The sequence below is a fragment of the Ciconia boyciana genome, chromosome 4 (assembly GCF_034638445.1).
Source record: "Ciconia boyciana chromosome 4, ASM3463844v1, whole genome shotgun sequence".
NCBI lineage: Eukaryota > Metazoa > Chordata > Aves > Ciconiiformes > Ciconiidae > Ciconia > Ciconia boyciana.
In genome coordinates, this window is record NC_132937.1 from 45,115,455 (window position 1) to 45,130,951 (window position 15,497).

The following is a 15,497-nucleotide window of genomic DNA, read 5'->3' on the forward strand; positions in this document are numbered from 1 at the left end:
TTTGACATGAAGTACAAGCCTCTCAGACAGACATTCTTGGAATAAACAAGAGTGTAAAATCCACTTGATACAGATGCTAAGTATGTTTAAATACAGTGTGAAAAGCATCCTAATTTTGGACCCAGCATACAGTAGATCTCTCTCTCAAAGAACAAAAACCTATGCTTTCATAGAGGCTGGAAAGAAGGGATTACTTCCTACCTTTTGCCCACTTCCACTTTTCCTGCAGAAAATAATGTGTTATAACTGTATGCTGACATTTTTTAAGTTGCATGCAAACAGTACATAATTGTCACGACATGGTATTTTATAGTTCCACTGTGTCCTTTAAAAGGGACTGGAACACATCAGAGAAATACTTGAATTCACTGCAGTGCAAATATTTGCGGTGTTCCCTCAGTCTTCCCAAGAGATGCTTTCTCTATCCCTCCTTATGGATGAAGATTCAACAGATTTTAGACAAGCTCAGCTAGCCAGAGAACTGCTTAATGAAAACTGTCTAAGGAACTGCACAATCAGAAAGGACTTTCATGTCTAATTTAAATGCTGATTTGATTGTGTTCTCCAGCAAAGTCATGCAAATAAAGCAGGAGCAGTTGGAAGGAGTTTCCAGAACTGATGAAGTAATTGGACCCAGCTAAGAGAAAAGAAATGCCTTGACTCAAGGACTTTTTCAGGATGGACAGACCCTTTGATCTTCCCAGACATGCTGAGAAGTACTCAGATTAGGAATAATATTGTGATGGGCAAGACTGCAAAGCTGCAAGACTTTCAGACACTAAGTCACCAGAGCAACTACATCAACCTCAGATGACCAGTATAAGGTCTGCCAAGAGCTCCCCAAGTTTTAGATGGGGGTTGAGAGACAACCTTGAATCTTTCTGAGTCACCTTAGGGTGTTCACATAGCCCCTTCCCATTCCCTGCAGAAGCCCTGAAAGCTTTAGGTACCCTCATTCCCACATATGCACACACAGACTCACCTACACAAAACATAGGAGGCTGTTAAAAAATTACTACAGTCCCAGTTTCTGGGAAACTCACCCTAGGTGCTCCCGCTGCAAGTCTCTGACAGTCCATGTTCCACCACTGTCCTCAGGCTTGGTAGGACACTGGGGACCCAGAGGAAAGACACCATCTCCACCTGCTCCCCCCACATGATAACAAGTTGGTGACCGCCTAACAGCAATCCAAACCACTCTCATCAGGTTTCTAGCAAGTTAAGGGGCCCCTCTGGGATTTGCCCACCTGGGTTGGTGAGAGGCTGCGGACCACAATTAGCAAGTTACCAAAGCTCAGGACCACAGCCAGCAAGTTACCAAAGCTCAGGTCCAGTACAGGCTCTCGCTTATGCAAAGCAAGCTTAGGACAAATGTTCCCAACTAAAATCACATTCTCACATCCATCACTCTACAAGGGACTAATACACCCCAAGCCCTCTCTGCCTCCACCTGATGAGTCCCTAGTTCATAAGAGATGTATCACTATCAGTCCCCAAATGCACAGCTTTGTACCATGCTCTTATTAACTGGAGTAAATAAAAGGTGAGAAAATTCAATCTTCCCACGTAATAACTGAATTCTCCTTAGTACTAACCAACATCTCCCAATATTATGATGTCCACAGACTGACACAGATTTCACAAGCCTACACCTGGCTCTCAGGTTTATAATCAAAATATTAAACAGAACTGGCCTTAAGTATGATCCTTAAGGAGCATCACTTTTAATATCTTTCTCTCTACCATAATAACTGTCCTTGCAGTATTCATATATCCTTATCTCTTTATATTAATCTCCACCTTCTCTATGTTCCATGAGAATTTCCTGTGAGACACGATATCAAGTATTTCATTTTCAACAACTTTGATTAAGCACATTGCACTGCCCTTCTCTAAGTGGTCAGTTATCTTATCGTGGGAAGATACCAGATCAGTCTGCCGCAGCTGCCTATGATAAAACCATGTTGAATTTTATCCATTAGCACCATGTCCTTGATTACTCTTTCTGTCAAAATTTGTTTTTAAAACCTTGCACCACACAACCATCACATGAGCAGGCCTCACAGATCCCTCCCCCCCGCCAACTGCCTTTAACGATATTGCATCTAATTTTTGCGAGCCTGAGGTTCCCACTCCCAAGCTGACAAATACAATGCAAACGCTGGTGTGTTAGCAATCCTATGTTCCTTCAATATTCCGGGGTGCAGATGATTTGTACTCCTCCATTTCCATCCCCATATCATCACAATAAGCAGGTAATTGTTTTGTTTCCGTCTTTGTTTCACTTTTTACCACCCTTTTGAAAACCATTCAGTGCCCTCCCCCTACCCTCCTAGACACCAACATTCATGTACCCCTGCTACTAGCATTCTCATTGCAAACCATGGCAGAACAAGCCAAAAAAGACAACCAGAGTTTATTAATAATAACGACTAGATTGCCCAAGTTTTAATCCTCGTACTCACATCCCTCTGAAGGCACCAAGTAAATTAAGTTTATCTAATGCATGTCGTCACTCCTGTTACTACCTGTTTTTGAACTCTGAGTTCACTTATTTTAAGCAATCACTTCAGGTTTTGCAGAAAAAAATCCATTTGATTACAAACTTCAACTTACTCATTTTTTGACATACATACAATTTCCTGCTTTGAGGAAGTGGAGAGAATGGTAATTTGGAATTTTATAGGGAAAAAACAGCCATAAATTGTGGGAAAGAGAGAGTGAGTGCTGTCTCTTCACAGGCAGTAACTATGCTTTTGAAAACTGCAATTGAGACTACTGAAGGAGAAGAAAATAGTGATCATAAAGGGGAAATAATTTTAAACTTACTTCAGAGAACTGAGCCACAGTACTGAAAACCATCATCCCCACACATGCCTGCATCAGACAGCAACATTCAACAGCCTGCGGTCTCAGACAACCAGAGAATGGGTTTTGGTTTCATTCACCCTGCTTTTGAATGAGCCGTAACCCAAAAGAAAGCGACTCTACAGGCAGAAACCTAGTGTTGTAGAACTTACATAAAGAGGTACTTCAGCGCAGCTCAACTCCATTGTCACAGCATCTAGAAACAGAATAAACCAGTGGAATTATTATACACCCATCAGGAGGCATTGATATCATTATACCCCATTCATGTCTGCAAACTAAGTCGACGCCTTCCACAACTGGGGAAAAAATGGATATTAAGCTTATCACCTATCCAGTTGCCCCAGATTTCCCCAGAATGAGGAAACACTGGTGTAATGATGCCCGTGTAAGGCTGGAGGAGGGGTGGCTGGTCTTAGTCAACATGCTGTGTGCTTTTCACACAATAGACACAGTAAACAAAACAGGTCAGGCTGAGCCCAGCCACTGAGACATTCATAGTTGCAGCAAATGAAGCAGTGGGAATTGCAGCGTTCTTCATCTCTAGAGGCAAAAAATGGAATTTGACCTCATGATGTAGTTGTAGCAACTTTTACTCCACACCAATATCCCAGGTGTCTGGTGCTGTTCTTTTAGCAACTTCACAGAAGATATCCCCAAGGCAGGTCACCCTAACTACCCTGAACAGCAACCTACTGATACAAGTCATCACTGGAATCACCATAATTACAATCATCATAGCAACCCTGATTTCTACTATTGTATTTCAAACTCAATCCTCAAAATTCATACTCTAAAAATAATATTCCTGTCAAATGAGAAAAGCATACCAGAAGCAACTCCGCATCTTTAAAACGGCAAGGTGGGCTCAACAACTATGCACAAGTCTTCTACTTGCCGAAACAAGCTATGAAAAAAGAGAGTCTGTCTTAAAAGGAGGCTGTGTCAGTTCAGATGTGGCCTTGTTTTTGCAGCTGAACAGTTTCCAAGAACAACACAGTTGTGCAGCTCATTGCTTGTTAATGCACAGGTACAGCCTGTCATGAGTCAGATAGGATTTGAGGATCCCTGCCGACAAACTGCAGAAATTAAATGCACAGCTTCAATCAAAAACAAAAATGACCGATCCACCACCCCAGCAGACACTCCTTTTAACCCACGAGTTTGCTAATACTCATCTCCTGATGCCTGTCAATTCCTCTACATTCACAAGTACCTACATTCTTGTGGTTTGACTTCAGTATAATTTCAAAACAGAAGGCAAAACCCTTTACAAAGTCACTGGCCATAAACGTTCAGCCAAAAAAAAAAAAAAACCACCAGCCTTTCATATTGTAAGAAAAGGGTATCAAGGCAAACACTAATCCAGCCAGCCTAGTCAGCAGCGAGACTCAGACAGAGGGGTTCCTTATTTTCTGCAGAGGGAGGAGGTATCCCGCAGCTGACTCCAAGGCATCTCGCTTTGACAGAGACAAAGCTCTGCAGTTTCCAGCAACAGCATCCTGAACCCAACCTTAAGAGCAGCAGCATGGGAAGCACAGTCCTGTTTGTACAGAATAAAACAGGGTTACAAGAGAAATTAAGAAACAGTAACATTAATTCCACAGGGAGTATTTTAAGGTGGAGCTTTTCACAAGTGTCACCTTACAGAACGGATGAAGCACATTAACTTCTGTCCCAGACCTGTCACCAACTCACAATTACTGCCACACACAGATTACGTACATACAGGGCATCGCTTCATGGTTGGCTGAAATGAGAGACGTGCCAGACAGCCGTTTTACACCATTGCTCTATTCTGCTGTACAGAATCCCTTCACCTGCAATGGTTCTCCCTCTTTAAAGGAACACATCCAAACTAAACTCCACCATCTCCTCTGCAAGAAAATATGAGCACGTTCAAATCATTATGCCATGCCAACAGAATAAGACCTACTCCTCGTTACTTCTGTCATATGACTATCTTGACCTCCAGAGCCTCAAGAGATGTATCTCAACATCCTACTCTGCAAGGACGAGAAAGGCAGGTATCCAGTCTAGTCTACCTATTCTACCGCAAGTGTGCACAAGAAGGCATAATTGAGCCCTTCCTTTGGGGGATTATCATTGCACCACCAGTACAATAAACTTCTTTTGTACTGGATAATACAAACACAACTCATTGGAGAGATGATGCCACCCCGACTTCAGTTCCCTTCACCCTTCGCTTGTGTCACACTGTGGATCCTCATGCATTCGGAAATACTAAGTACCTAGCTCAATACAGATCCTGAGCAGATAAATAACCTGAAGATTTAGCTCATCTGAAGCAATCAATGTTTTCCATACAGCACTGACTAGAACCATGCTGATATACGATCAGTACTTTTGATATGCGCTCCCCTGACAAACCAGCTTATAATGGTGTTTACTGGATACAAAGGTGTACCTAATGGTACTCTTTTTGCTTCCTGCACAAGAACCAATAAATGTCAACACAAAGCACTAAGCGACCTCTTCTGCATTTCTCACACTCTCAAGAGTGCTGGTTGTTTAGAAAAAAGTTTTACACGAATGGCTCACGTCTTTCCTCCATCTGGGGCTTACAGTAACTCAGCTTGGCTGCTGGAAGTGGCTGGGAGGGGCAGGAAGAAGAAGAGGATGCACGTAGGGAGGAAATACTCAGCTCTGGCTAGCTCTGCTCAGCACAAGAGCAGCTCTTGTGCAACCTCCATTTCAGAACAAGGGACTGAAGGAGACAATATCACATGCACCCTACTGCTCACCTTCTCGGTACAGTACAGAGCTGCTCAGGTCCCCAACAGGCAGGGTCCCCAGTGCCCAAGAGGTGCCACGTAGACAACCGCTCTCACGTGCTGAGGAGCAGTCCTTCTCTGCACAGCGAGGGCAGGGTCGAGCTGCCTGACATCATGGATACCCATCATTTCACAGAGCAACACCTGATCTCTGCCTCTAACATCTGTGCCTCTGACACAGAAACCAGCAGGACAGGCATCTAACAGACAAACAGGTCCAGTTTCAGGCATTATGCACAAATATTGAGCTCATGCCAACATCAGCAGTAGCAGGATTCATCTATACACAGAAAAAAACCCTTCCAGCACCCAGTTCAGCAGTAAATTTAATGGAAGCATTTATTGTGGTGTGCTGCAAACTGGAGAGTCCTGAAGCACGTTTCAGTCAAGTAGAGGTGCATATACAAAAAAGAACAAAAAATCTTGAAAATAATTTTATTTAACTAACTTTATTTCCAATCTACAATCTGCCCTTCAACCTAGTGTCAAATGCTATTGCCAGGCTCCTGACCAGCTCAAGTTATTGACAAGTACATCAACAAGTATTTTGGGTTTTATCAAAGATGCAAGACATTTCAATAATACCTCAAACGCTTTTCCTCACCCAGTATTTTATTTATTGGCTGCCAATTATGGGACTCTCATATATCCAATTTGTTTCAACGTTACAAATTCTAGCATTTTATAGCATAGTTTCCCCAATTATCAAGACATATTAGAAGGACCACAATAAGGAAATGAACCAATGGAAAACAAAAACATCAGGTATTGACTTAACTGCATTTTAATGGAAAAGACGTCAGTTATCAAACTTTTTTACTCTGTACATACTGAAGAAATTCGATAAGGAAAAGCATTATCTAAATCTCAGCAGAAAGGCATTTCTACAGGTTGACAAGGTGACCCTTCAGCCAACACTGCGACTACTATTTGGCTGTCCTAGCACCTACTGCGTATCATCAGCATTTTCCTAAACACAAAAGGACACTTCCTGATCCTACAGCAACCTGGCTTACAATTCACAACTTGACTTTGTCCTCTGCGCTGTAAATAAAGCATATAACTGTGGCAGAAAGACCACAGAGAAGGTGAAGACAGGACTCTGGCTTTGATGCTGCTCTGTGATCCAGCAGCCACTCATACGGGCTCAGGGCTCCACTGCTGCCATAATGACCCTCCATGGCTCGTTAAGCAGCACCAGACCACAGTTTGTGCAAGCCTTGCAAATGGCTGCTTGTTTGTGCAAGCCTTGCAAATAAGCAGTGGTATAAAACATATACTTCAAACTTCTCTTCCATGTATCAGTTCAAAGACAACAAAACATGAGGTCTTTGCACCCCGCTCCCTTTACTCTCTTTTCAGACCATAATCCCACACCTCTGTGCCACAGACCACTACTGCTGTTTCATAAATTGTAAAGCAACTGACTGAATGTCAAAACTGTCAAGCTATGTAAATAAACCCCCAATGATGCTTCGCAGACGCCTTGGAATTCAATTCTTCCTTTTTTAATTATATTTCATTTTGGTGATGGTCACATGGAAACTCATGTCTAGAAAACATTGAGAATTACAGTCTTATTACCACTATCAAGTCAAGCATATTGAATCTTTATTTCTGATCAACTGGAGCCACAGGAAAGCAAGGGTGCGTCCCACCCAGAGGCCACTGGAAGGTAGGCAGGAGTTCCCAGAGCATCATTTGTGAGGCTTTAAAATCTAACATCTTTGACTAAGCAAAATGTCTTGTGCATTGTAAAAGTCTAGCAGCACACACATATTAAGAGGTCTTCTACCGAGCTCTCTTCCACTGGATGACTGTGTTACACATCACCATCATCACTGTTTTATTATTTTTTACCATGCAATAGTCTGTAGGAGGTAGGTGCTACATCAACCCACAGGACAGCCTCTAAGATGGATACAAATTATTGTACATATTGTGCTTATACTTCTCAGATCTTAATACTCTTCAAAAACAGCGAGATTCCAGTGTGGTGCTCACAGACCAGCCAGTTTCCATGAACGGTGTTCATCCCACTGCTTCCTCTCAACAAGCACAGCAACTGAACCAAACTGTATTTTTGAATTTACAGATTCCATCTGAGTTACATTACGTACGTATATCTAAAGGCTTGCTCACAGCTTCCCAAGCACCAGGAACTGTGCTGTGCAGCGATCAGGTCTAACGTGGTACCGAACGTTCTTTTACATGCAGATCCTTGCTCTGAACCTGATTAAAAGACCTTGGAAGAATTAAACGAAAGGAAAAAAGTAGCAAGCTGAAAATACACACATAATAAATACTACATTCCCAAAGTCAGAGTTTTACACCTTTACAGCTAAGGTTTTTTACATGATCTTTCATTTTTACACTTGGCTCTCCTCAGGACCTAGAGCGTGGGGGATAGGGAGGGGACAAAGCAAAACCATCAGCTAGCAGCTTCACAAGCACATTTGTCTACAGCCTTCTAACAGTATTCAAACAGAGGTAAAATAAACCCTTGCCTTTTAAATTTATAATGAAGCAGCTTGCACTAGTGTTGATTACTTCACCACACATTAGTTGCTCTTGAAGCACAGGAACAGAAGAAATGCAGCTAAAGCCTTTTAAAATAGCTCTCTTTCCAACAATTTGAGACAAAAAGAAACTTAAATCTTCCTCCAAAAAACATCACCCCATTCATGGCTATCGTATTTCTTTAATTTGTTAAAGCCACAGCCATTTTGTGCTCCTTGGCAGGGAAAATATTTAAAGAGTCTCCAAAAAAGGGTCACATTTTTTAACCTTTTAAAAATAGATTTGGATTTTAAAACACAAAAACAAGTCTAGAAGAATGCCTCTTAGACAGAAGCCTGCTCCTGAGGTTGGCAAAATGTATTCTCTATGCATTCCTGTATTAACATTCCTAATGTAGCATTTTTATTTCAACTAAAATTAAAATGGGGCTCTAGATTTTAGAAACCTTAGAAATGTGGAACATGGACTATACATTACTGAAAGACAAAAATAAAACCACATGTATACGTAAGGTTACTAAAACAAAATAAAATCTCTCTGATACCATTGCCGGACATCTGTCTCACCTCCCATACTCCTTTTAATGCCCGTTTTCACAGAGATAGTAGCTTTCTAATGATGAAATTTTTAATGGCTTTTAGAGTTTACTACTCCCTAGTTTGGGCACTGTGAAGCCATGAGACCAGAGCAAAAGCAAACTCTTTAGAGAGTTCATACAGCACAGTTGTACAGTTTACTGACAAGGTAGCAAAGAAGTGAACCAGAAACGTTTGGTTCTACGAATGCATGCTCCAACGCTATCTGTGACGCTTCATCATTGCTCAGGCTTGGCCATCCACCAAACCGCTACAACTAATGAACAAAGATAGAGGACATACTGTGTGTTTAATGATGCTTTTGTAATTTGCATTCTACCCTCATGAACAGCTAGAACAGCACAACAAACTCTACAGCCATTAAGAGCAAGAAACAAATTTTCTATATCAAAAGTCATTAGATATAATTCTGATATTCACAGAAGCAGCTTCCATTGAGAAGGGCGACTCCTCCACCTCACAATCCTCTTCTAATTATTAATGTAGTTTAGTGGTACCTGCTTGTCTTAATGATGCTGAGCCTGAAAGATACAACTCACCCAGCTCAACTAGTCAGAAGGAAAATCTGTACATTTTTGAAAATTCTGTAATTTTTTAAGAATTTCAGCAGACAACATTGAGGAAAATTCCAAAAACATTCCTGAGGCAGGGGCTGAGAAGATGCTACAGGTGTAGTAATATTCAAGCTAATACAGAAGAGAAGAAAAGGAGTGCTCTAGTCAAAAAGTATGAAAACTCCTGGCGCAACCGAAGACTTCTGTAGCTTCAATACTTGGGCACAAACATGCATGCTGATACAAATTCTGCTTGCTGTTTTAGGTAGCACCTTAGAACCTAAAAGACTTATTTGTAGAAGACACAGAGAATGTATGTTCCTGCCCTGACATCACCTTATCCCCCGATCTATAAACAGGAAACAGACATGTGCAGGTGCCGACTGACTGATGTGTGGCCATGCAGAGAGCTGGTTTTTGGCTGGCAAAGACAAAAATTAGAACTGGATCTTCTGAGTCACTATATTAGTCATAGACTACCCTTCCAATATCCTGATGCAAATTCTTGTTCAAGGTGTTATTCAGATCAAAAGAATGTCGGGCCATTTCACACACGATACCCTTCTGAAACGGCCCCACAAAGGAACTATTCTCGGGGGAGACAATGGGAACTTCTCCTGAATAACAGCAGCAGTTTCGGATCGAGAAAAAGAATACTCCTTCCTGATATTATGTAACAAAATGTTGGCAGAAATGTCTAATTTACAAGTCAACTGAGAAGGCCAGATGAGTTTCCTGGTAGATTATTATTAACATACATCTACAGGATCACTTTCTTTGTTGCACTGGATATTCAAACACCACTTTGGAAACACAAAAGCACTGAAGTACTCTAAATCTTTTCAGCAGATTTTGTCCTGTCGATTTTTCATAGCGAAGTCAAAGAATACAGTTACTTTTTTACCTATGTAGAAAAATCCCTCTTTACTCAAATGCCTCCTGAAATCCTATATCCACGAAGTGTGATAGAGAACAAATTATCTCTACAAAAGAAAAAACTTGTGTCATCTGTTAGGCTTTCCATGGCATTCATGTGCCTTACTATGACCAATGAGAAGAACTATGTCCATTTTTGTATAGGACCAAATACAGAGGCAGGAGTAAGTCCATAGAAACAAAGAAGGATTTTAGAGCCTTTTTTCTGTATAAGAATCACTGTGCAGGTTGAAAACTTGTGCAACTCTAAGCTGCACTGCACGCACCAGCGTCCCAAAAAAACACTACCAAGAACTGCTTCAAAAGTTGTTTCTCAGGGTTTTACCGTTAGAAAATCTTTCATTTCCTTTACATCTTTCTGTTGTTAAAGAAGTTAAATAAGTTTAAAACTTCTTTTGCTCCGGCTGAGAAAGGCAAGCACTTTCATGCTTAAAACCAAATACCTTGCCGACTCAGGGACAAGAACTGAAAACCGCGAGCGGCTCTTACGGCAAAATAATGAACAAACGAGGGAAAAAACCACATACGAACAAAAACACTCCTCCCTCTCCCCACTTTTGGGACTTTGGACGGTAGCTGACAGCTCACGGGAGACGTGTTCCCCGGACAGGAGGGGAGCCGGCCCGGGCGCACCGCGCACAGCGGCGCCAGGACCGCGTCCCAGCCGGCAGAACGCGGCCGCAGCCGCTCCCCGGGGCTTGGCGTCGCGCCCCGGAGCAGGGAGAGGGCACCCCGCCGCCGCCGCCCCCAGCCCAGCCCAGCCCAGCCCCGCCCCGACGCCCACCCTCCCCGCGGGGCCGGGGGCTGCGGGGCAGCAGGTGCGGCGGGCCGGGCTCCCCGCTGCGCCCCGAGGGCAGCGGCCGCCTTACCTACGCGGGGCGTCCCGGGCGAGGTCCCGCCGCCGCCGCCCGCGCTGCCGGCGGAGGAGGCGGCGCTGCCGAGCGCCGCCGGGGCCGCGCCTGCGGGAGCCCGGCGGGGCGCGCCCGGCCCCGCGGATGCACCGCCCCCGGGCCCCGGCAGCCCGCGGGGCGAGGGAACAAAGCCGCGCTGTGATGGCCCCGGTGCCCGGCTCCCGGGGCGCAGCCCGTCCCCGCCGGGGACGAGGCAGCCGCGGGTGGCCAGCCCGCCCCACCGGCAGCGGTAGCCGCGCTTGCTCGGCGGGGCGGGCGGGAAGGCGGGACCCCCGCGGGGAGCCCTGCGCGGCCCCCACGGCGCCCCGGCCCCGGGAGGGGCAGCACCGGCCCCGGCGCCTTTCGGAGGGGAGCGCTGCCCCCTCCCGGCCGCGGCGCAGCTGCAGGCGGCAGGGTGCGAGCCCGTCGGCGGGGCAGGCGGGAGCGGGGGCAGCCCCCCGGCAGCCCCGCACCGCGGCCGGAGCGCTCCCCGCCCTCCCTCGCCCGTCGGGCCGCGGTCCCGGGGCCCGCAGCACCCAGCAGGGCGCTGCCCGCGCAAGGGGCTGGTTGATCATACTGTTGCCCAGTCGCTCCGGGCGGGTTTCATGCGGCATAGTGCTTTGGTCCCGACAGGCCACACCGTATTTCGGCTTTCAGCTGCTGCAACGCCACCATACATAACTTAAGCTATCCTTAAAACCAGCTTACACTGTTGACTCCCTAAGCCTGTTCTGACAGCCTGTGTCACTAGGAAGGACAGCAGAGCACTGAAGATGTGGTGTTGAGTACCGGAGGGGCAGGTAGGCACTTACCAAGCTCCCTCTTGCTGCACAGTTAACTTAATTCATGGCCTATTTGCTGTAGATGGACAGCACACTTTCTTTGTAACAGCAGCATTTTAGGACAATGCTGTGGGGATTAAAAAAGTTTACCCAAGTGCTGTAAAAGCCATGCGTGAAAGAATTAGTATTTTACTGTGAAGCAGCGGCTGGAACACAGTGGCTGTATTTCCTTGATATCCCAAGTATCTGGGAAACAGAGGAGAATAAAGGTAATCGAAATCATAAGAGAGCTGGACCCGTTCAGTCCAGAATTAGAGCTTAAGTAGGGTCTTAGTTTATTGAGCAATGCTACCAGTTTAAAATTGACTAAGCCAATAGCAAAAAATGTTACCCAAGTCCTCCAAGAGCATTACCTGAAATGAAAGCATGCTCTATTGCCATACCTCTTTTCCATCCTGTAGTTTTTTCCCATGCCCGCAAGGATACTTGCGGGTCCTGACTTTTAAGCTGAAAACCACTTACAATGAGAATAGGAAACACATTAACTTTAATAATCTGTGTTGATAGTTTTTAAAAAATTGTACATAGGAAACAGCAACACAATTCAGACTGGCATCTTCCTCAGCTGATATTTGAAGGCCTACATGTGGCATATTCAACTGATAGAAAAGCTGTAGCCAAGCTGATAAATACACTGAAAGCTCCTAGGTAAGAGCACAAGATCACAACCTGACTCACATTTCATAATCAAAAATTCAAGCTTCTCAGTTATTGTCTTCTTACCAGATGTCCTTAATGCAATTAAACCCCTCTAATTCACTTACCTTCACCCCTCTAAATGCATCATAGTTTCACCAGCATTTTTAAAAAGGACTGGTGCAACAGGTCATGAAGCAGAGAAAGAAGCCAGTAAAACCCCATCACCACGCCTTGTGTTTCAGCAAGAGTTTCATGGCTTTACGTGGTGTGCATCCATCTTTAAAATTTGAAACTTTTCATTTGTTTGCTTTGGGTGGCTTATCACACAGACAAACATCTGCAGAGAGTGCAAGGAAGCAGGGACTTTCTGTGTCGTACTTGTCAGAACAAGTCAACAACTCTGAGATTGCAAAGGTAATACACTCGCTGGCTATGGTGCAATTAGGACTTTGGAAAGTTAAATTTGTAAGGAGGAAAAATAAGAGATAAAGGTTGATGGGTGCAGCCAGGTTAGGGGTGGCTTGCAACCATCTTACAGCACCTTTCCTCTACATGCAGCCCAGCATACTTTTACTGAAAGCATACATAAGGATTGCTTTACTTCAGTTGCTATATTCACCTACCACTGAATATGGCAAGCTATCCAACTGCGTATTATCCAAGAAAAGAAGCCAAGCATAAGTGCATCTGCAGAGCTGTAGGAAACCCTCAGGATTTCAATTCCAAATTTTCCTAACTGAAAGAGTTACAAAAATAACTAGTTCAGAGTTGTAATTTAATTTACATAATTTCCAACACTATGTAGTATTACTCTAAGATACTGACTTAGACCTCAATTCCAGAGGAAACCACCTCTTGCATTTCCATCATGCAAACAAGTGTTCAGGTTTTTTGTACGTGTCGGGGCTATGCATGCAATATGACAAGTAAGTTTTGCTAGACCACATTCAAATATCAAAGGAAAAAAACCACACATACGTTTCAGAGACTGTCTTCAGATCACATAGAACATCCTAGCATCAAAGTAATGACTGTTCCCCAGGACTTAATATGTCACTGACTAATGTTTACTCAATTTTTCATAATGCTTAGAATGGTTTCTGCTTGAATACATTGGTTATTAAATACAGCTTAAAGCAAAGAATCTGTGATCTGGCAACTACTACCTTAATTAATAAGAATTGAAATGTTTAGATGAATGCTTAGCTTTCAACACACACATGCCAAAAGTAATGTTACAAAATCAAAAGCATCACAGGCAAAGAGGCAGAGAGGTGGTTTCTTGAGCTTACTAATATTACTACTACTTACTTAGTACTTACTTACTACTACTCGTCCTACTCCTCTTCTTCTCACCCTCCCTGCTCCCCAAGTGATGCAGCTTGGTGAAACTTCTCCAAGTGAACTTTTGAAATTACAGTCTTAATAAATGCTTACTAAAATAAGAAAAATGCTGAACTAATCCTTGCCTGAAGACTGAAGGTGGTGTTAGAAGTCATGAGCTCCAGAAAGCAAAGTAACTCTCATTGAAGACATTAAAAAAAAAAAAGATAAGTCACTCTAAGTCATCTTCCATCAGAATATGTCACTGTAGCTACAAATAGCTACGTAGATAAGGATTAAAATCACAACTTACGCTCAAATCTTTTTACAACACAGTGTTTTGACATTTCCTGTATGCCTTCTCCTTCATTTTTAAAGGGGATTGTAAATTAAGAAGTATTGAAAACTACATGGGGGGGGGGGGGGGGGTGTGTTTCTTTAGTTTTGCCTGTTTTTCAAGTGTAAAATGTGTGTGATCTTCCCTAAAATTTGCACTGTAGGTACAAAATTTGTATTCTAAATCATAAACTGCAGTATCCTATAAAATCTGATGTTTTTCCATAAAACATCTGACTTCTTTGTTTTGCAGTATTTCAGTAGTTTGGGCTACAGGCTCCAACCATGGAATGTCAGTGAAAGGTAGCCTGTGGTTATCTAAAGCAACCTGAAAATGTTTCAGGTCAGTATTGCAACTTCACACAAACTCTTAAGTTCAAGTAAGTACGCAAATCAAAACCAAATATTTGGCAAGATTTGCTTGTGTTGCACAAGCATTGTTAGAGCCATTACAAACCCTTTTTGTTTGCTTTTAAATGCAGAGATGTGAAAGAGTCTGAAGACTAATGATGGCTATTTGCTGGCAACAGCAATGCTAAATTCACCATCCAGATGGACTTCTGCAATATAGGGGGGTTGCTTCATCTAGGCGGTGTCAGAAAAATGTTTTTAATCTATGAAGGGGGGTACATTTTATTTCTTTGTTTGCTTGTTTTTTTTTAAGTAAGGGATGTATCAAGCCTGCTTTAATGTGCTCAAAATTTTTCGTAACACAGCTGACTCGTTCACACTTTGTCAATTCATGAGACTTCAAACCTAAAGCAGAAATCCTTGGCAGAAGGTTAAATGATCAGAAGGCATCAAGAAACCTATTCTACGTTGAAACTTCAGATTTTGGGTGTGTAATGTTTCTTGGTTAGAAGGGGAAAAACACTGAGGAGATGATGTCTGCTGAAATACTGATCAATAAAGTGCCGCCAGCCTGGGAACCAGAGCATCCTTGAGGAGCATATCTTTGAAGTGTAGCTGGGCACCAAGAAACAGGAGACATCCTGAGATACCCTCGATATGCACAAAAACAAGGAAATGTAACAGCAACTTATCATCTGCAAAGGTGAAAAATAGTCTGGAAAAACAGGAAAAAATCCTGAGAAAGTAGGAATTGGTAACTGCTGTTGGCTGTTCTAACTGAAAGACCAAGAAAACAGCCTGAAAAAATAAAAATTCATCCAAGAAAACAGGAAACATCATTATCTAT

The 15,497-nt window shown here is 43.3% G+C and overlaps 1 protein-coding gene across 1 annotated transcript in view; it reads right to left on the reverse strand.

Annotated features, from left to right (window-relative positions):
• ARHGEF28 (Rho guanine nucleotide exchange factor 28) overlaps positions 1 to 11,255 on the reverse strand; it is a 127,515-nt gene extending 116,260 nt beyond the window's left edge. Inside the window, exons 1-2 of the mRNA XM_072859265.1 lie at positions 11,139 to 11,255; positions 3,021 to 3,064 (exon numbers count right to left, since the gene is read on the reverse strand). Coding sequence (XP_072715366.1) covers positions 3,021 to 3,053 — 33 coding nt within the window. The 5' untranslated portion in view covers positions 3,054 to 3,064; positions 11,139 to 11,255. The remainder of the gene's footprint in view (positions 1 to 3,020; positions 3,065 to 11,138) is intronic.
• Between the last annotated feature and the right edge of the window lie 4,242 nt (positions 11,256 to 15,497).